At 41.4% G+C, this 23,007-nt stretch overlaps 1 protein-coding gene across 4 annotated transcripts in view; it reads right to left on the bottom strand.

Moving 5' to 3' along the window:
- dpysl3 (dihydropyrimidinase like 3) overlaps positions 1 to 23,007 on the bottom strand; it is a 34,662-nt gene that overhangs the window by 2,591 nt on the left and 9,064 nt on the right. For 2 of the 4 annotated variants that reach the window (XM_044041894.1, XM_044041896.1), the window contains exons 2-13: positions 17,001 to 17,089; positions 15,484 to 15,668; positions 14,204 to 14,368; positions 13,962 to 14,023; positions 13,123 to 13,203; positions 10,553 to 10,621; positions 9,469 to 9,589; positions 8,468 to 8,624; positions 7,864 to 8,005; positions 6,431 to 6,601; positions 3,732 to 3,911; positions 1,673 to 1,844 (exon numbers count right to left, since the gene is read on the bottom strand). In XM_044041894.1, the coding sequence (XP_043897829.1) occupies positions 1,673 to 1,844; positions 3,732 to 3,911; positions 6,431 to 6,601; positions 7,864 to 8,005; positions 8,468 to 8,624; positions 9,469 to 9,589; positions 10,553 to 10,621; positions 13,123 to 13,203; positions 13,962 to 14,023; positions 14,204 to 14,368; positions 15,484 to 15,668; positions 17,001 to 17,089 (1,594 nt within the window). The remainder of the gene's footprint in view (positions 1 to 1,672; positions 1,845 to 3,731; positions 3,912 to 6,430; positions 6,602 to 7,863; positions 8,006 to 8,467; positions 8,625 to 9,468; positions 9,590 to 10,552; positions 10,622 to 13,122; positions 13,204 to 13,961; positions 14,024 to 14,203; positions 14,369 to 15,483; positions 15,669 to 17,000; positions 17,090 to 23,007) is intronic. The other 2 variants (XM_044041895.1, XM_044041897.1) reach the window with 1 other exon arrangement.

Raw genomic sequence — 23,007 nt, 5'->3', positions numbered from 1 at the left:
TACTCCCACTGATGTTCACTTACACATGGACACGTTTAGTCCGTCAGGGAGAGCGGACAGGACAGACGGACCGGCTAATAGCAACGGTTGCTGTGTCTGATTATAGAAGTGTGGAAACACTGACGATCTGGTGTTTCGTGATAGCGCACATGTGTACGGAGTCGACGCCGTTTGGGAGCCTGACAACAACAATTTCTCACATTTGCTTTCTAAAGCTACGCTAATCCGGCGCTGACCTTAAATATGGGCACACTCGCACTCAGCAGCTCGGAACAGATGTTGGACGTTGACACGTCGTGTTGTGTCCTCTCTTATTAGATCGGCTTCCTCTGCAGTCTGTGCTTAAATACTTGGACTGGAATCTTGCACACTGTATATTTCAGGCATTAAGCCAACACTCATATCCTGTGTGGGAGGGGAAACGTCATTTGTTAACCATGAACTCTGTGAATAAGGCTATAGTTACAGGTCTTAAAGCCTGGAAAAGTCATATATTTAAGACCTGTGAGATACTGGAAGGATGACATGAGTTATTAAACAATATAAATAGAAATAAAAGTGGAAAAAATGTAATAAAACTGGACAAAAAGTATCCCCTAATTCATGTAGGAGTTCTCAGAACAACATGAATAATACAGAAACACTAATGTTTGTCTAGAAAATATGTAAAATCATACATGAAAGTACTGTTTGCATGGTTTTAATCTGGTGTATGTTTAGTTCACGTCAAACTACACTAAACAGAATAAGGGGAAACAACGTGTCGTCGTCTGTGAACGACACAGGCCAAACGGACAAATTCTCATGTAAACACAGCCACTTTCAAAGAAGGGAGCGCGCCTACACTGAAGCCAAGCGCATACCATACCGTTCATATCATCACACTGGAAAAAAAAGAGAGAGATAATGAGAGATTATTAACTTTCTCTATGGCACTGGTTCACAAACTAGTTAGCAGGCCTCCCAAGAGGAGGATTGGATTTATGCAGGGGGAAAAAAAAGAGAGATTAGTTGCTTCCCTCTGTCATTGTTGCCTTGAGCAATCTGAACATGTAGAGACATAGAGAAATGTTGTGCACAAATGTGCAATTCATTTTGAATTAGGTTGAACAATAGGTTAAATAAAGTGGGTCGTCATATAAAACGTTTGGAAAACACACGTTCATGCTGCCAAAGCATCTTGACAACCACTCGTCTACAGGCCTGAGACTCTACTCTGTTTCCACTAGCATGACTCCACTCGACTCGCCTCGCCTCGGTTATTTTGTCTTTCCACTCGTGATAGTACCCGTTACTTTTTTTAGTACCTGCTCTGCCGAGGTTCCAAGCGAGCTGAGGCGATACTATGCCTGATGTCACAAGACCACCGACCACTGATTGGTCAGAGTGCCATCACAGGAAGAGACGTCCGACACAAGAACAATGCCGAACTGTAGATCCGTTAAAAAAGACTTAATAATCCTACAAACGTGGGTTAATCTCTAATTACCAGGGAAAACGTCTAACGTTTGTGTGTGTGTGTGTGTGTGTGTGTGTGTGTAAAACAAAGTCACGGCAGTTTCACGCAGCCGCGCAGTGATGACTCCGCCCACGTTGTTTGTACGTACAGTGAAAAACAAACTCAGACGAAGGACCAGAAGATCAAGGGATTGTATTAAAAAGCTGGGCTCACCGCATGCTGCAGGGTTACCTGCTAGACTAAATCCAGACTGATGCAGGTTTCTGACGGGCTGTTTGGTCGGGGAGGTGCGCGCCGACGCGGAGGGCGTGCCGCCGCGCGACATGGAGTACTCGGACACCGGGCCGTCGTACATCCCTCTGGGCACGGCCTTCAGGACGGCCAGCTGCAGGGAAAAACAAACGGGACACTTTCAAGAAAACCAGCGTCACAGGGGGAAAAAGGATGAGTAAGAACAAAGAGACATTGTAGCGCTTGGTACGACAGAGTCCACACACACACCTGTTGTGCGTTATACGGTTGTTTGTGTAACTGTTTGTGTCTGAATGATAAATGCATTTTTTTTGAAAGCTTAAGAACCAGATCCAGATTTTTACTCTCAACAACAACACACAACAGAGGTTTTTGTAAAGCGAACTGAGACTCTCTGTATTGAACACAGTCACTGTCTGTGTGTCAGCGGTGAACCTCAGTGGAATCTTGGAAGCTCAGTTTTTAAAAAAGAGACATATGTGAGTGAAGAAAGCATAACACACTGTGACCAAGACAAACAGCAAAGTTTCTGCAGCTCCACTTTCTCACCGGCAGCCAGTAAGTTGTTGAAAAGTTAAGATTTAAAGAGGGAAATTGTCACATTCTCTACAGATTGTTTTGAATAAAACAAAGTGAGTGATGGCCCCCTTTTCTATTTTTGTGTGTGAGCAGATACAGTTACATAACAACGGCCCAACTTATCTCAGGCTTTTATTGTAACACAGATTTATTTATTAGACCCACTGAGAGATACAGTATATCATCCAGCTGACCTTTAACGTTGAATTATTTTAGGTCTGTTGCTCACTATTCTCTTTGTTTGACATTGATTGAAAACACTCTCTTGTCCAAATGAATCCACATATTAAGTACCTTAATATAAAAGACAGGAATTTAAAGAAAACAGTTAAATGGACATTTTCAGGTGCTGTGACAGAGTCTGTTTGGCCTTGTTTACATATTTTATGCAAAGATAAACTGGCTTCAATGTGGTATCAGTTTTAAAAGAAAGAGTTAAGGGTGTTTTAACCAATACACAATACTATTTTGTTTTACAAAAAAAACAATTTTTCCAGTTATCAAGTCCAGTGATTACCTTATGTGGTGCCAGGGTCAATCAATCAAAAAGAAAAACTGCAAAAAAAAACCTATATTACACTGTGTTTCCGGTAGGTTATACGTTTCATTAAGTTATAATGAATTATTTCTGTATGTTTTTGTTGTATTAATAGATTAATTTCACATCATAAATACCTTTATATTTTGTCAACTATTTGTCTTTCCGTATCAAAACAAACTTTTATTTTGATATGCTGTGAAATATCATTCTAAATATTTAAATTTCAATGTCTTTTTCCTCAAAAACTCTGAATTTTTTCCACTTGACCGGCCAAACTAGACACTCAGTGGCCCCCCAGGTCATGCGTATGTAAAATAAACCTGTATTTCAAATGTGTTTTAAATGCTTTAAAGTCAGACTGGAAACTGGAATAAAACTTTATTTATAACATGTCAAATATTAATTCTACTAACCTGCTATTGTCATATTGGCTATTACAGATACTGGGGATTATTAAGCAGCCATGTGCTACCTTTTACTTTTATATAGCTTTTAGACTCATTAGACTCTTTAACTGTGTGTGTGGTCGGCCTCTTTTGGAAAACTATCCCAATTCCTTGACCACCTTCACTGCACAGCACTTTTAACTCCAAGTGGTAAAAGTGCAGTCATCAGCATGTGGCTGAACTTTGGAGGCTGATGTCAGACTGAGTGCTCCGCCCCTCCTCCCCTCCTCCCCCTTCTCCTCCTGTGTGTGTGTTAGTCACTTGTTTAAGTGTGATCATGAAAAGCAACATCTTCGTGTTTGTCTTCATTTCGGCAGCATCTTTGGTGTGTATCCCTGCGTGCACTTCTTGGCACTGCAATAACGACGGCTTACTTTTAATGCAACTGTGTGTTGACTTCTGTCTTTATATGCTTAGGCATTCAACTTTGGACAGTGCACAGTATGTCATTTACCTGCTTCCTGGCTTTAACGCGCTTGTAGGCAAAGTCAGGGAAGGCAGAGCAGGGAATGAAGCGGCCCACGCCAGAGGTGGCGTGCAGGTTTCCGTCTTCCAGAACAATCTTCCCCTGGCAGATCACCACCAGTGGGGCTCCGCGCAGCTCCATGCCCTCAAAGATGTTGTACTCGGCCGCCTAAAAGCACAAATATACATTTATTATTCCTCCAGCAGTAACAGAAAACCACATTTAGATGAGGAGAAACATCACTAGCAACTGTTACCAATGAAATATTATCTAAACTGTTTACTGTATGGTATACATTTTAATTAGGTCAGACTGACCTCATTAAAAAGTGAATTCACAAGAAATAAATTTAAATGATACAAAATAAATAACAATGGTCTGAAATAAAAAAAATGCATGTGTTTATTAGGACATCAGTGACTTAATTCAACCTTTGTGATGAATTAAGGGACAGAGGAGGTGAAGAAGGACACCAGCAGGGGGAGTTATGCGAGGCATTTCTCCTCCGCTATCTCACCATTAGTCAATCTTTTGCTGCAGTTCATCATTCAGCACTTTGTTTGTTAGTACAGTTGTTCTTTTAGGCATGAACAAACACCTGCTACAATGAAGCTGCTCTGTATTCCTTCACTTCTCTCTCTCTCCCCTCTTTCCTCCTCACTTTGCTCTTTCCAGTTGTCTGTTTTTCATCCCCTCTTCCTCTCCCTCCCTCCCTCCCTCATTCTTGCTTGATTTATGAAATCAATTTAATTTTTTCCCTTGCATCCTATGCCAACTGTTTTTTTTTTTCTCTTTCTCTCTCGACATGTTTGTGATCTGAGACGGTCCCTTCCCCTCATTCCATTGTTGATGATTTCCTCTGCACACGGCCCCGTTCTCTGCTGCCATCCAAATTCAGGCCAGAACAGGACATAACTAAGACTGTGGAGTGTGAGCCAAACATGATGTCATGAGTGAGTTGCTGCCTGTTCCGCATGTGCATATAAGCTTCTTTTTTTTTGTTATATTGACAAAGAAAAAGAAAACCCAGGGCAGATTTGATACACTGATAACAAATGAAGACGACACAGACAGAGCATGTTATGTTTCGTAAACAGAGGCAGACATTCCGCTCCAAAAACACAGTGTGCTGATAAACAAGGCTGCTCCCGTTTGGTCCTAAATCAATCTGTCCATTTGGACGGATTTACTGGAGCTGGGAGTTGCCATGCCCTGCTCTGCTCTGCTCTTCTGTCAGTTGGAGCAGCATCATTATATAAGCAAAAGAAAGCGTACTATTCAGAGTCCAGTTCTCACTCTGCTACTAGACAAACCAGCGTTTGACCTTTAAGCAAGTGAAATTAAAAAGTACAAGCTTCACTTCATCATACCTACAGCACAGCCAGCCCAGGCATTATTCACTCGCTTGAGGTTTTCTGTAAAAGCATGACTTGGGTCCGGCTTGTAAAACCTCAATTTCCTGTGGGCATGCTTCCTCTGCTGCTGCTGCTGCTGCTGAGTGGCCTGTTTGGGATCCTCTAATGTCTATTTAACGGTCGAATCTCATGACTCACATATGCCAGGTGCAAGGCCCTTCACATAGACCTTCAGGGTAAAGACAAAAACACTTGAAATGGGATATTTTTGAATAGAGTGGATTGAGTTTTTAATAAGAAAGGAAACAAATGTTTCTAAAATAAGCTTGTTTCTTTTGTGCAGATGGTGCAGATTTTCATTATACTTGTAACATATACTACACCAACTTTGGAAAAAGTAGCAAGAGGACGAGGATACAGTTATTAAATGTGATACACTGTACTTTGCAAAGGGGGGAAAAAATGCAACAGCTGTTACTCATTACAGGTTACTTACATTTCTCCAAATATTAATATAAGAAAATGAACTCATCGTCAATTTGTAGTTCACAAATCTGAGTTGGGGGAAGTTTTTTTGGACGGCGCCGCTGATTCCGTTCAGATTGCATGTTAAGTGAGACATTTCCCATGAATACAAATGTCCTCCGACCAAAGCTGTTTTCCACTTATGAAATGCGTTTGTTAGCCAACAGGCAATGTGTACAGATGTTCCAAATTCTCAGGGGTTAGCGCAGGCATTTGAAACATTGGTATTTACTGTAACATAATCCTGTGCAATGGGGGACATTCTTTAAACCTAATATGGTTTTCCAATCATGACATTTGGGATCATGTGTACAAATGAATGTCAGTCTCTAAAGGGCTTTGTGTGAATTGTTTGCATCGTGGAACATATGTTCTGTTTTGTGCTAATTTTCTGTATTAATCCATATTTTCTGTGAGGGTTTTTTGGGGATTTAGTGAGGCTCAACTTTACACTGAGCCCAGCGTGAGTCACATCCACTGAGACTTTATTTCCTCTGAGATAAACCATGAGCTCTTTGGAAGCTGCTTATAAATAATGCGCTCTCTCTCTCTCTCTCTCCCTCTCCATTGAGAGACACAGATGGATCTCATATAATAGTCTTTTTTAATAGCACTTAATGTCCTTCAGCAGCTCTTTCATACTGTATCAATACTATCCTAACATTACTTATGGAAAAGAAAGTCATCCACTCTGACCAAGTTCATGAGGAAAAGAAGAACCACCGACGTGATGAGAGCTGGATTTGACTGAAACAAATCCTCAATACAAACTTTAAACTGAACACCACTGTGCTGCACCGTACGTACCGAGTTGTGAGTCTTGGCAGTGATGGTGCGGATGGAGTCTGTGTCCCAGATGACCAGGTCTGCATCAGAGCCGACAGCAATCCGGCCCTTTCGAGGGTACAGGTTCAGGATCTTAGCCGCATTCGTGCTGGTCACGGCCACGAACATGTTTTCGTCCATCTTACCGGAAGTCTACATGGGAAAATAGGGAATAGTCAGCATTTGTCAAAAAACTAAAATGTCCTTCTGCATATTGATTAGACATGGAGATACAATACTGAGCTGCGCATGAAAAGGATTCTTTGTTTATGTCCATTTCAAACATCCTGACCATCCTTTTTGGGGACATAACCTCACTTCCCTTTTAGCCGAGAGTTAAGTGAGAATGATTCAACACTTCATAGCAGAATGTGGGGGTTCTTTTACGAATTCAGTTTCCTCTGATTTTATTAGAGAAGCTTCGGCCAAATATTTGAACTAGTCTAAAATAATAATACTGGCACTTTCTTTCGGCCGCTAAATAATCCATCCGTTTGTTGTGTATAAGATCTGGAAAAAGCTGGCGGCGATGAAGTCCGCTAGCTTAAATGCTAGCGCGTTAACCTTAAAGTCTGCTAGCTTAAATGCTAACATGTTAGCTATAAAGTCCGCTATCTTAAAAGCTAACGTGTTAGTGATAATGTCCGCTAGCTTAAATTCAAACGTGTTAGTCATAAAGTCCGCTAGCTTAAATGCTAATGTTTTAGTGATAAAGTCCGCTAGCTTAAATGCTAACGTGTTAGGGATAAAGCCCGCTAGCATAGCAACTGACTTGTTGCTCGTTTACTGGTGTCCTCTAACCTGGAAGTCTACCACTCTACCTACCTTTTGCTCATTGACTCATTGACTGTTTCTCTGTTGCGGCACATTTTGTACAGTTTTGTACAGTTTCAGAAGTCTGAAACTACAGAACACACTCTGTCCTTTAACAGTACACTTGTGCTGTGATAACTATAGGGAAAGAGGGAAAACAAAATAACGCAGCATGCTGTACCCAAGGGTCAAGGCAAGGCCAGATGTGACAATAACAACTGAAATGATAATGTAAAGAAGAGCCAGGGACAACCAGTAAATTACAGCTGGGAAGAAGAAGAAAGAAGAATAAGAGAGTATTAAATGAAGAGAGTGATGTGAGGACAAAGAGTGAAAGAAAGATCTAAAGCACAGAGAACACAAGAACAAGGGTGTCATTATTTTTAGACTGCAGTGATGACAGTGACGTGGATCTTTGCTGTCGGGCTCAATCTGAGCGTCCGAGAAAAGTGGCTACAGATGACAATCTGTGTCGGGTGGAGAGCACGTGAGAGATAAAAATAAAAACTTAAGAGAATGAAGTCACCCCGTGAATCTTTTATTGTCCTCGTCCCTCTCCTTCGAACAAAACCTTGGAGAAAGAAAACATAACCACTCCTCACCACAGCTTTATCCCAGATGAGAGCCATTCGCTCCTCCACTCCGTTGACACCCTCCGGAATCTGAGTGAAGTCGTCCTTGCCAATGGCCTTCTGGGCCACGCTGAATGTACAGTGAGCACTGCCAGTCACGCTCAAGTCTCCACTGGAAGATATAGAAACATTCATTTATAGATTAAGTGTTAAAAAAGTGTTCATTTACTGAAGGATGAGAGACGTACACTACAGTACAAAGGCTGGAAGTAATTGACATTTGCCTGGTGCCAGAGTTTTCTATTCCAGCACAAAGTCTGACCAATGTTTCCTGTTTTTAATTTGTCTCAGGTTCTTTTATTAGGTCACTTTGTCTCCTTCCTTGATCAGGTGCGTTGCTTCAGTGGGGGAGCTTATTTTTGGATAATTCCAATGTCTTGAGGAATCTTTTTAGGAGGTGCAAACTTATGTGACTGATTGAATTGTATCGTGCGTTCTTTTTGCACAGAATCCATTACACTTTTACGAGGTTTCTGGCACTTGAAATAAGAATTTGTTCTCAATGTTTTATCCAGGGAAAAATAAAGGTTAAATAAAAAATAAATAAGCTAATTAAACCAATTAAACTAAGTACCTTGACAGCAGTGTGTTCAGATAGTCTGGAGTGGTGGGATCAGGGCTGAGAGGAGGTGATGTTACAAAAGAAGCTGCCTTGGCCCAGTTCTTGCTCCAGTAATGTGTCCCATCCGTCCCCAGGCTGGCTGTGATTGGCTCCCCAAACACAACATTTCCTGGAAAAAGAAATAAAAAATCTGTGTCAGTATCAAATGTAAAGTGAATCAAATTGATTTATTTCATTTTTTGAACGCGCGAGGCCCCTCAAGCAACTGCTTAACTTGTCAGCAGCATAATCTGACTCTAAGGCTTGGGTAATGCATGTGTGAGTGTTTGCAGGTGAGGAACTGTGTCTAATCTCCAAAAAAAAGCCAAACAGGACGCTTGGCAACGTGCAAATTTAATTTTGGCTAAATCATCGCTGAGCCTGTTGCTTCCTCTCACAATGAAGCAGCGTTTGAGTCCTGTCAACTACACTTGTCTGCTCCTGTATTCCTATTCTTTTGCGCCTTGCACGCGTTACCTGATCCAAACAATGGGGTAAAAAAACCCTGGAGGTGACTGATAAACGGCCTTCTGAGGTCAACAACACCGCACATTAAAACATTTATGATGGACAATTTCCTCAAGTCCTCCTCAGAGCCTCTGGAGGATCACCTCTTGTTTTTTTTTTTTTTACGATGAGGAATGGTCTGTGTGTGACAGCACAACCACAGAAATAACAAAGCTGAGCATTCCACTGGAGAACAGAATACCCTTCTTTTTTTTTTTCTACCGTCTGTCGATGTGTACCACAGCAGAGACGGTCAAATCAACTTATACGAACATAGTGGAACTGACATGTGCATCTAAGGATCAGACAGAATAAGAAAAAGGGGGCTGAATAATGAAAAATAAGGCTGAGTATGCTGCGGTCACTGCATTCAAAGGCTAAAATACTGTAAACAATATTATCTACTGGACTCAACATCAGGTTTTGTATATTTAAGACATTTTTGGACCTTTTTTGTGTGTCTTTACCTTTCTTGCGAGCCTGTGAGATAATGTCTGCAGCGCTCTTGCTCATGACTCGGGTCACATAGAGAGGACAGTTGGTTTGGCTGGCGATGGTGATGGCACGGAACACGGCCTCTGCCTCCAGCTACGAAATAGACAGAGCATTGTGGCCGACTTGAGAATGTCTTTCCATTAGCATTTTCTACTCAAATGAAACATCTAACCACAGCAAAAAGGATTCTCTGAAGCCATGTCATTTGAGTATTTCATTTAGAACCTGAACGCTAGCTTATAATTTGACTAACCGGTGAGGTTTGGGGTTCTATTTAGTCGCATAGAATAGTACATGAAATACAAGTGATTTTTCAATGTTTTATGAACCCAAAGATATGATTTAACCCGCACATGTAATCACATAACTGCAATAACATGGAGCTTCAATAAGTTTGTCCATGTTTTTATCATTTATAAATGTGGACTTCACAGACACACGCACAGAAACTAAACTTATATCCATTAAAAAGAGTTTCAAATCCTTTTCAATTGCTGGTCAGTCGTCATTTATTTGTACTCTTCCCTCAGACAAACAACCCGTCTTGTTACATTAAGCAAATTAGTCTAACAATGAGTGATGTGATTCTACATGTGTTTTGTAGTCAGCGCTGATTATTGTGCACCCGACACTGATAAAAGCACTAATGCAACTTGGCTTTTACTCAATTGGTTTATGTTTCCAAAGCTTTTGAGTCTTAAGACTCCACTTAACTGCGTGACACTGTGATACTGGCGACGACACGCTTTCACGCCGAGTGGAAAATCTCAAGTCAAGCCCAAGGCAGACAAGTTGCTGATTTGTGAGAACATGGCTTTCATTTTGCTTTGCATTTGCTTTTTTTTGTTTTTGTTTCGCTGCAACAGTTGTTGTCAATTTGCACCCCTGCAATTCTAACATGACTGGTAACAAATGTGTCTAACGAGAGAAGTGACTGTGACAAGCACATTTGATTCAAACAGTTGAGAAGAGTCCGGCCGATGTACAATATTTTACACAAATACAAACACAGCCGTTAAACATTAAAAAACTGTGTGTCTGTGTGTGTGTGTGTACCTCCTCTGGCCTGCTGAGCACGTGTCCCTCTGGTCCAGTGATACCCATCTGCAGCATGCGCGCCTGCTCCTGTTGAACAAACACCAAAAGATCTGGCTGTTAATTCCACTCAATTCAGAGACAATCACACCGTGACCGTGGGGAATCCACACTGTGCAGAGAGGCTCTGTCTGACACCAGGAGTCTCAAACCTAAATGTCCTGAGGGCAACCGAGCATCTAGTTTGGCCAGTAGGGGGCCGGTCAAGTGAAAAACTATTCATATGAGCTTTAAATGATATCATGATGAAAGACCCGGAGGCTTTTATTTAGGTGTGGGTTTCACTACAATCTGTTTCATCTTCTTATGTCTGTGCTCGTAGCTGGAAAAAGTGAAAATATGTACTAGTGTCATTGACTTCAATTCAGTGTATTTATCTAATCACACCATTTTTTGGACTTATTTACTTAATAAGGCTGATAATTTGACTTGTTTAAAGAAAACTTAACATTTTCTTGCTGCACTGGCGGACAATTTTGCTTTGGTGATATATATATATATATTTTTTTAGAGGCATTTCTTGCAGTTTACTGTACCGTGAAGCACTTTGTGAATTCTTTCTTTGAAAAGTGCTACATAAATAAACTTTACTTCCTTACTTACATCGTGATATCGCAATGACAGATATTTCACAGAATTTCAAAATACTTGTTTCTCCATATATACATATATATGGACTTTGCTTTAATCAGTTTTATTCTAATAACGCTGGCACCTCCTTTGTAGAGATAAGTAAAATGGACAAACAATCAACCCAGGCAAAGCACATCATTCAATTTTGCTTTGACAAATCCTTTTTTAAATTGCTATTAACTTTGAGTTTACCGTATACTTTATATGCAAAGTGAAGACATAGTAGGAGTAGCAAAAAAGGAGATTAGGAAATAAGGAGAAAGTGTGCGCAATAAGACAGAGAGGTGAATTAAACAGACAATGAGGAAAGAAGGTAGAGGCAAAGATGCGGCGAGAGGACAGCTCGTAACCGGAGAACCCCGCGGTGATCCTGTGGTCATCGCACTCCAGAACACTTCTGCCGCGAGCAGGAGTGAGACCTGCTGCTGATGACAGACTCGGAAAATCTGGATGTGTCTACAGAAACGCGAGTAATCCCAGCTGTGTTACTACAAGACGGAAAAGGCTTTAATCAACGTCGCTGTGCTGGAGACACTTCCACCTCCCCGAGCCTCGCTAAATTTAGAAGGAGCCAGTCGGACAGGTTTAAAATATTACACGACATTAAAGCCGGATCTTTGTAATATCTACACTACTTATTACAGATGATATTGCAGAGGATTAATGGCCTGCTTGTTTGATTTTGGTGTTTAAAGTTGCACATACTGTAGAAAAGTCAGCACGGCAGGAGGAAAATGTGATAAATGATTCTTAAAACAAAGACAACAATATGAATGGGACGCCAACTTTAGGGAAATGTGGTAGAATTTTGCATTTATGCAAATTAAAGACAGACTTTTTCTGCCTTAAAAGAAAATATAGATTTAGGCACTTTTAGACTGCGTTTTGCCCTATTTTCACTCTTTGAGTTTTTATACTTTCTAAAGTATTTTATTTGTTTTATTTATCTCTGATGTACAGCATCATCTTTGTTTCAGCTGTTGTTGCTTTTAAAGTGCTTTATAAATAAAGTTGGATTGGATTGGATTTACAATAGGAAAGAATAGAATAGAACGCTTTATTGACATTGTATAGAATACAACAAAATAATGTGTAACCCTGGTTAATTTATACTAAAAGCAAAACTAGTGGTAGAAAAACAGTCAAATAGAGAAGAATGACTGACATCAGACGGAACAGACATGTCCTCACCAGAGATAACCAACACTTAAATTAATAAATATTTTACAATTAATTGCACATGTGAGTCAGCATTCACCCTTGGCCTTTGTCATTTCATGTGCACAAGTCGATAGTTGCCTTTTCAGGACAAAGTAATCAGGTCACTCTTTATTTAATGATATGTCTCTTTGTATTTTCCTATAACTTGGTTTCAATGTGTCCTTTCCATTACACACACACACACACACACACACACACAGGTCTAAACAAGGCGTCTCTGTTAAGTCAGGACATTACTGTAGATGTACTTTTTTTTATTTTATTTTAAAACTGATGGAAATCAGACTTCAGGCTGGATGACGAGCCAGGAATCTGATCCAACACACACACACACACACACACACAGTGACACAATCCAGACACGGTCTGAAGCTCTGACTAATACCAACCTCTTCTAAATCCACCAACTATTATGGTTTGTTCACTTGCGTTTGTCCACAGCATGACACGGCCGTGTATAAACTACACCCACACATTACTGTGCTACACAAAACACATGAGTAGTGACTGTGTGTGTTTAGTCTGAAGGTAAAAAGTGACATGTGCTAAACTAAAACAGAACAATGAGGAAAAAAGGGACGAAGACAAGGGGGAGGAAAGTTTAAGAGGAATGATCTGTCTTTTTTCTTCTTGCACTGTGTCGTTCTTCTTTGTTTTTGTGTACAACCCTCATTTACCTCAGCAATGATCTCGCCATTTTCAGCATGGACCTGAGCGATGCCGCCCCTCTCTGCCAAGAAGGTGAAGACCTCGTAGAGCTGCAGGAGGAGGAGGAGGAGGAGGAGGAGTGAGATGACAGTAAGTGTTTACACAAGTATACGACAGCCCTCCCTGGGTCAAACTGAAGCCACAATTTAAAAGACACCAACATTTAACGTTGATCTCTGTGCAGCGCGACGCACTGCAATTACCATGTGTGGTCTCAGAAACGGTTAAACTTGTGTGTTGCTGTTGCTATTGCTGTTGTTTTTGTTGTTGTTGTTACCTTTGCTGCTGCTGTGCACAGCAGAATGACATCAGTTTCTATTTCATTTCATTTCGCCTCATAAGATCATCGGACCAAGTGAGTTATTATAGCTCCAACGTCACGAGAGACAGCGAGAGTCGTGGCCTCACAGCGTCTGCACTGACAGTTATAATGCGTATAACATAATAACAAACGCTCCGCAGACAGAGTTACAGCATGAGCTCACGCCACACATTACCGGCTGTACCGTGAGTTATAAAATGACAAGGTATTTAAATACCTTGTCAGCTGCAAAAACAACTATTTAGTAGCCGGTGGGCAATATAAGACATTCATTATGATATTAGACAGAATTGCAAAGTAAAAGTGCTTGTTTTACTATAAAATGATTCACAATAAAAACATATTTATGATGCACAAAAACGGAGAATAAAATTGAAAATTTAGCAAATAATGACAAGGATAATTGTGATTAAAACAGCTTAAATATATGTAATTTCATGTTGAATGTGGTACATTTAATAAAGCAATGATTACAACCAAATGTACCTCACTGTTGGTCATCTGATAGTAGTCCTTGTAAGCCATGTAGACCTGGAACGAGTTCACACCTGTAAAAATAAAAAAAGAAGCTGTATTAAAGTAATACTTTTTAATATACTGTATATCATCATTTGTGTCTCTGATATTCACTTTTCTACAGCAACTAAAGTTAAAGGAAGGGATTTAGCCACATCGCGGAGTTAATTTGTCATAAGACACAACACAAGTCCTCCTGTCTCCGCCCCCACCTTTCTCCTTGATGAGACACTCCAGCTCCTGCTGTACGCTGTCACTCCAGTGGGTGATGTCCACGTGGAGCGAGTAGTCGCAGCACGCCTTCTCGTCAGCCCACTGCCTCCACTGGTCGTACGCCTCCAGCAGACTGTTCCCGGGGTCGGGGATCACGTGGTCCACTGGAGAAGCGTGATGAATGGCCGAGGAATGAACGGATGGGAAAATACAAAGGGGAGAGATGACAGGTGATATGTGATGAAGCGGTGAGAGCAGATGAAACGAGGTTGAGGTTCGGGTGATGTCAGGATTATCCCCTCTCCACTCCACTATTGTTTATCTTGCATAATCAGCTGTCAGTCTGGATTCTTAGTGTTCGGCCGGCTGGGACCAACCGTGTCAATGTGAATTTATGTTTTGGACATCATTGTCTGGGTGTCCTTGAACAATCTGGGGACTCTTACTTTTATAGTTTACTTCAATTCTACATTAAGACCATCCTTTACACTATCAACATAATATACCCAGTAACATTAAGGTATAATCTCACTGAGATTAGCCCCACAAAAGCAAATCTGCCTTCTTGGAACCACTGTGTTACATTTTTATAAATTTTTTAGTGCAGTTTAGAATACAAAGTAACAAAATACAAAGTAAACCCTCTTCATGCATCACAGTGGGCTAATTATCCGCCGTCTTACTCAGCTGTAACGAAGCAAATCCTCATCACCTGCCTGGATTCTTTATCTCATTAAAGAAGAACCAATCCTCTTATTGTCTTTACTGGACACGGCAGTCACAAAAAAAATATTGTTGTTCACCAAACCACTGATTTTGTTCACTTTTGTGTTCCCAGACACACACACACACACACACACACACACACACGCACACATGGTCGTCTGTTAATGGAGACAGAGCTGATACTAATGAGACTCTGGGATCTACCAGCTGTGATCGTGTTTGCTCTCTGAACTTTGTGAACACACACACACGCACACACACACACAGAAACTCGTACTGTATGCAGACAAGCATGAAGACACACACTGGTGCTCTATTTCTATGGGATTAGTGTTACACTAATACACTACACACACACATACACCCGCTTTCCCCACACACTGACTCCATTGTGTGGTCCTCTTTTAGGAGGGCTGCCAAAAATGAGACTTCGGGGTCTTTACTCTACCCTCCCTTCCCTTGTTCTCCCCCCCTCAGCTTCTTTTCAGCTTTGGTCTCGGCCTGAAACGAATCCTCCGCTGTGTCGGACGAGCTTTTCCTCCGCAGTACTTACCGACCATCGTTGTTCCCCCGGCGAGGGCAGCCTTGGATCCCTGAGCGAAGTCGTCCACGGTCGTGGTTCCACGGTAAGGCATCTGGAAGTGGGTGTGGATGTCGATGCCACCCGGGATCACCATCTTTCCCTGGGCCTCGATGACCTTCACGCCACCAGGCACAATCAGGTTGTCTCCGATCTGCCTGTTGGGGGGAACACGAGGACAGAAAGTGTTTACAAGGCAGAGAGTGGGGATTTGAGTTTAGGCCTGCACATCAAACCAGGGCCAAAACCACTTCCTGGTGGAACCATGAACTCAAAACAGATAAAGTCAGCCACACTTGAAGCGACACATTGTCACCATGTCAACATTTCACCCCAGACTCAGACTTTATAGAGGAAGACTGGCCAGACAGACAGACAGACAGACAGACAGACGAGGCTGGCTGGCTGCTGCTGAAGCAGGGACCCGGGGTGTTTATTATGCAACACCAGGCTTTTAGTGGGTGCCTTTTTCCCTGAGCTGCCAGACTGAGAACGCCTTAGAGAAAGGAACAAAGGCTTCATAATTGGGGGAAATCAAGTGGGAAAAGGAGAGGAGGAGGGACAGAGAGTGAGGGTGAGGACAGACTGATTTGGGAGAGAGGAACTCACCCAGTCTGGTGGTGCAGAGACACTCAGACCAGAAATAAAGTATGTTACTTTGGTCCCACTCTTGTAGATAAGGCTCAAACAGCCTTGTAAACATACGTTTCTTACTTGAGGAGGATGCAGATTATCATAATTATCATAATAACATAAGGTTATATGTATATAAATACCACAGTGTATGATGTTCTTCCATGTTTGCGCAGCACGTTCACAATTAAAAAGTGCAAAATGTACACTCCTGCCTGGTTTGTCCCCTGCCTAAGGTATCAGTCTATCACAGGCTTATCAAAGGCTTAGAAAAACCCCATACAACAATTACAAACATTAAAAACCAATGTATGGAAGAGGATTAGTGCCACACAGGGAAACAATATTTGAGTTATGACTTTAAACTCAGAATTGTGAGAATAAAGTCAGAAATTCTGAGTTTAAAGTCAGAAGTCAAATGTTTTTTTTCTGTGTGGCGCTAATCCTCTTCCGTACCATTGGAACCTCAATGACACATGCACCTATAAAACTAGTAGAATCTAGTTTAAGATCACAGGTCATGACACACACACACACACACACACACACACTTTGGTTTCACCTCTAAGAAGATTTTCAGAGAAACACATTTACCAGTTAAATGTTGTCTTAATGGATTTTAATTTTTTAGATGTCCTTAATCTCCAAAACAGCAATGGACGTCAGTAACAGAGACGTTAATATCTGCAGCAGCCACTGCAGCACCTGCAGTCTCATTACAACGCTGTGGCTGAAACTGAAGGCGTTGGATACGACAGGAAATGAAGGGTAACGACGCGGTTGAGGATTGAAAGAATGCACGTGGGAATAGATGAGAGAGCAGAGCGGAGCAGAAACGAGGACAGTGGAGCGCTTACTTAATGAGGCCATCCTCCATGTAGATGTCGGCGTGAAAGGACTGGTCATCGTTCACGATCCGCCCGCCTTTGATCAGAAGCCGATCGCTCTGCAGAGAGAAGAAAGAGAGATATGTAATTGTAAAAAAATTCTCTTTCTGATCTTTTGAGATCTGCATTTGGAATTACACAAGCCGCCTTTTTTCTTTCCCCTCTGAGGCAATAAATAGTATTTTATTCATTCATTCAGGGCTGGGAAGAAAGAGGCCATTCTTGTCTGAGTAAACACATCCCGCACAGTTTCGCTCTGACTGTGGATGTTTCTTGACATTTGTTGAACAAGTCAATCAAATACTACAGCGATTAAAGAGCCGATAATGAAAATGACACAGTAGGTGTAGGTGGTTTAACCAATGGTGCGCAGCTCCTTAAGTGTACAGTACAGTCATAGAAAACGTTGGTCAGAAAAAGTGCCGTGGTTCTTACGTCAAGAACTTCAAAAATGTGACCGGTCTCTCTGTTGGTTGTCTCGTGTGTGGTCCGTGTGCCGAATAAATTCCGATTTAGAAAACTATTGATGCACCATCAAAGGGAAGCTTGTGACAATCATTACTGCTGCTTTCAAGCTCGCAAAGAAGTCATTTTTCTTGGCAATAACTTGCTAAAAAGGATAATTGTGTGTCTGATGACATTATATCTCATTATATTAATATTCTTTATTCATTAAAATGACTTCCTGACACTGGAGAAGGAGCAGAGCTGAAGTGGCTTTGAAGGGTGAATCGTGGATTTTGTCATGCCACATTTTTTTTGTTGGACGCCATCTTCCACAGCACAATACGATCCATTCATCGTTGGGATCAAAAACACGTGCCAGTACGCTGTTGATAATTGAGGACGTGGACTTTTTATTTTTTGATCTCCAAACCACTGAATGTGATTTTTTTGAAGTTTCAAAATTGAATTTGAAACCACAAAAGTACACAGTCATCATGGGTGAGGAAGGCCTTCTTGTGGCGTGATCGGGGCGTTGCTATGACGCCACGGTCAGATATTGAATCCACTGCTGCTGCTGCGCCACCATGGACGAGCTCTAGCAGCCTGTTGTCATGGTGATTGGTTGGCTGTAAGAGGGGAGAGAGAGTGGAAAGGGGAGGGGAAACTTATTGAATGGTGTGTTGGTGAGTGGCTGCATGGCTGAAGAGGCAGTGTTCAGTGGTCTGTAGGTATTTATTCACCTTATATGACACTGGACTGACTTTATTTGAGGGCTCGAGCTCTGTTTAACTGTTATTTGTGACACTACTCATATATTATCATTATTATTATAATAATATTCATGCAGATTTATAGAGCAGCCATTAAAACCTGACACCGCCGACACCTTCATGACATATGCTTCCTCGTGAGCGAAGCCGTGGCACCGTTCATTACGCTAATTTACTGTGATCTTCACGTACATGTTAATCAAATGTTATCAACTCTCACAGCAGGTCACTTGTTGCCACTCCCTGATAGAGTTCTAACTGCACAGCCATATTCTCTATAAGTCCTGACAGCAAAAGAACCATTTAAATAATTTTTCAATGATAATATTGTGTCATTTGAAGTCACTTTTTGATAAAATCATATCATTTATACACATAATGAATGTGCTGATTATTCAATTTGTCCATAAAACATCATAAAACGCATCAAATATAGAGCTGAAACAATTAATCGATTACCAAATTAGTCGACAACTATTTTGATAATCAATTAATCGGTTTGAAGCTTTTTTTCATGATTAAAAACAAGATTTCTGATGGTTTAAGCTTCTTAAATGTGAGTATTTTCTTTATTTCTTTGCTCTGGATAACAAAGAAGTGAATCATTTTGGTTTGTGGACAAAACAAGACATTTGAGAACATCATCATTTCCAGGTTTGACGAACACCGATCAACATTTATAACTTTTTTCTGTTATTTTATGGACCAAACGATTAATCGATTATGAAAATAATCTGTAGTTGCAGCTCTAATCAAATACACACATTTGATCATCTGATGTTCGCCATGTTCTGACTGACTAATATATGATGTGATTAATCCATTCACTGATTGTCCGTGGGTCCTAAATCTTTTATGACAGCTCCAAAAAACAAAAAACAGCCCCTATAAAGAAAAGTGTTTTCTCCAGATTAAGTAAATCATCATCTATGCCTTGGAGAATATAATCTAATTTTATATGAGGCTGTCCGTCGAACATGGATCACCTCAGTAATCCAGACTTCTCTGTTCTCACCATGACCACATGTGTGGAATGATTTACACCGTCTGGCGGTGGACCCACCATTTCATCACTGCAATGAATCGCAGCCACTCCTTCGCACATCGGGAGAAGTTACAGAGTTTTGTGTGTGTCCGCTGAGCTCATCAACACACATGTGTGTTTCTCGTCTTGTGTGTTGTGCGATGTGAAGGCGTCTTCCAGCACGGAGACCACACCCTCAAACGACAACACGTTACAACACAGTCCTCACAATCATCGATCACTCTGCAGAGCGACGCTCGCCCTAAAACTGTCGCTCCAGAGCAGAGTCTCAGCTGCTCCGACTCCAGGAGAACACTGTGTGTATCAAATATGGAATCGTGTGGATTCTGACATGATCAAACCTGACAGCAGAGTTTTATTTCCTATGGGTTTGATTAGATCAGAGCAGAGTTGCACTGATTAAATGATGATGATGAGTCAAATTGTCAAATTGCTGTCAAACCATTAAAATATTTAATCACAATTAATCACACATTTTGATCTACTCTAAATGTCCCTTGATTTCTTTGTCCCATTATTTTTTCTCATTTTAATGCTCTTATCAACATAGAAACGTGGATCTGCTTGCTTTGTGCAAATGTTGCATATTGTGAGTTATTCCTCTTATTGTGAGAGCCGCAATAAGAGGAATAATAAGAGAGGCCGTGTATCGCCCTGCAGTGCTGTGAATGAAGTGCATCCCGTGGTTTAACGCGTTGTTGCCGTAACGAGCTAATCCGAGCTAAAGGAGCTAGCGGTCTTCGGAGGTCTCCTTGCTATGGTTCGGGGGTCACCGAGCTCGGTTGGTAACACTGCATACATCATGACTTGGAGATGGGGAGCGCATCGAGAAATGATCCAGGCTGCGTTGGATACAGAGAGCCACACAGCGCTCGCAGCAGCACGGCCACAGACCTGCTCCTTGTATCTGATTTATGATACTGCAGCCACTGAAGGCCGTGCCAGCATAGGCCTCTCTCTCTCTGGCCTATAACAGCATGTGAGACCACAACTATTTTGACCTTCCATAGTTTCCCATGTGATGTTCCTTTACTGTCACTTGTGATAAGATATTCATGTTCATGTTCGGTGGAAAACTAGATGTCGAGACGCTGCTTAAATCATAATAGAAAACGAGAAGAGCAATAACTTAAATTTGAGTTTGGCAAAGGGCGTGACCGTGCTGTCAAGACACAAATCTGAGCTTTCATGAACACATCTGAAAGCACACTTCATATATCTCAATGTAAAACAATACTTAAGTCTTGTTTGCAGACGGACACATGTGCAGCCACTTAAATGTGATATACGGCGCATGGTAAGTGACAGCTCGCCGCTTCCCAGTGTAGCCGCAGTTATGTCGTCGACGCCGTCGCCAAAGGACAGGAATTTACACAAGATTTCAACCAAAATATTATTCTGACATTTAGACTTCCATCTTCCTTTTTTTTTATCATTTACTTCCTTCAGAGAGAAAATTTTTAAAAAGTTAAAAGTCCGTTTTAAAGTGGATTTTTCTGGATTATGGGAATAATCCACTTTAATGAACAGACACAGTCACAATGGGGTTGGAGTTTTTCTTATTTTCCTTTATTTTTCTGCTCTCCTGGCTCTTGCTCGAACGAATAAACGGCCTTCAGCGGCTGATTCAAGATGGAAATCACAGCGACGCATGTGCAACTCATCAAAAACTATAATACATCCTCATTGAGCAGTTATTACAGTGTCGCTGACAACCCACTGGGATTTGAACGTTTACAAAAAAAACCAAAACAGTGGTGATGTTGACGCTGATGTGCTGTGATCTGCAGAGGTCACTGAACGCGTCATGTCAATGTTAAACCGGTTCTCCACAGTAATTGATTATGATGGATCGTGAAGGAGAGAAAACTGCAAACCTAACAGCCGAACAGCAGCACATACAAAAAAAGAGTTTATCCAGGGATGATGTTTAGCGTCACTACTGGATTCAAGTATTTGACGCATTCTATCCACTCAGCAAATGTTTATTTCCTGTTCTCTTTCTCTTGTGTTTCTTATGGCGTGTTTCTAGAGCTGAAACATTTCATCGATTACTAAACTATTTTGATAATCGATGAATCGGTTCATGATTAAAACAAGATTTCCGAAGCTTCTTAAATGTCAATATTTTCTCATTAAAAATGAATCATTTTGGTTTGTGGACAAAACAAGACATTTGAGAACAATGGACACCATTTTGTAAGGTTTTCTGATATTTTATGGACTTTTATGAACGATTAATCGAGAAAATAATCGACATATTAATCGATTATGAAAATAATCGTTAGTTGCAGCTCTCGTGCCGTCACAGGAAGAGACGTCCTACATAACATACATAACAATGCCGAACTGTAGATCAGTGAAAAAGACTAAACAATCCTAAAAAACGTGTGTTAATCTCCAACAATTACCAGCAGAAATGTCTAACTGATTCTAATGATTCAGTTACACTGACAACAACTGCTTTACAAGTCACTAATCACTCGTTTGTGTGTTTGTGTCGAAACAAAGTCACGGCAGTTTCACGCAGCCCTGCAGCGATGACTCCGCCCACATTGAGTAGGCACTATTTTTGTAGTGGAGATGCAACCAAAACCGAGCTGAGGCGAGCCGGGACCATAGTGGAAAAGGGCCATTCATACATAAACCCGTGCAGGATGAGTCACATTTTAGTTCCACGCTCAAACACTCTGATTTTTTTTAGCTATTTTTGACCCGAAAGCTCAGACGTGTGGACTTAACACAACTGCACAGCAAACTGATGTTTCAATAAAGACAGTGAGGCTTTTTATTTGATCTGAAAGCCTGAATCTTATCTAATCTAATGTAAGCATTAGATTTCTCTACTGTGCGACTGTGACTCGCAACATTTCAGAGCTGAGTAAACAGCAGAGGATTTTTTCTACTGTAAGTCACTGAGTGCAGGATTTCTTTGCGCTGCCAGAGAGTCAACAAATCAGGACGGCTGGAGGAGGAGGAGGAGGAGGATTATCAAACCTGTTGTCATGCAAACACTTCACCAGAAACAACAAACGAGGCCCATTCCAATACGCTGAAATCAGACCAATGTACACTGGCGTCTGTCTTCAATCTAAACAGATCGCATGAAACTGCGTGTTTCAGCGAGCCGTCACACCGCTCTACTCCTACTGCTCTGAGGCCTTCAAGGTTAAGTCATCATGGGAAAAAGTAAAAATAAAACACATTTCTGGTGTTGAGCAGCTTATCTGGGAGATCTCTGGCAACAGAGTGGAGTTTTGGAGGGGAAAGTAAACGTGTCTTATTCTTGACGCACAGTGAAAACAAAGCACTTCACACTACAGGAAACTGTCAGTGATCCAAAATAGATGACAGGATGTTGTTTCTGTGCGACCACGTCCACTGAAAACTCTTTTTTTTCCACTCCACTGCGAACCAGACTGAGGGAAGACGTGCTCAAAAAATGCAAACTCACAACAATAGTCCTCTCTCCAGTCCTCAGTGCTTTATTATCTGGAGAACACGACTGCAGAGCAGACCACAAGTGTCTGACACGGGGATATTAACGGGGATAAAAACCTCCATTAAGTGTGACAGAGAGTGTGGGTGGAGGGAGAAAGAGAGAGAGAGGGAGGGAGAGAGCAGCGGGGAGGCAGCTCTGGAACAAGGAAGTCATCCTGAATGTTCACCGCTGCCTCTGCTTCAGCTCGGTTGCCTAGCGAGCAAAAAATATTTA

This window comes from Solea senegalensis, linkage group LG13 (genome assembly GCF_019176455.1).
Source record: "Solea senegalensis isolate Sse05_10M linkage group LG13, IFAPA_SoseM_1, whole genome shotgun sequence".
NCBI lineage: Eukaryota > Metazoa > Chordata > Actinopteri > Pleuronectiformes > Soleidae > Solea > Solea senegalensis.
The sequence above is the reverse complement of the archived record's forward strand: the minus strand, read 5'-3'. Positions and strand labels throughout refer to the sequence as shown.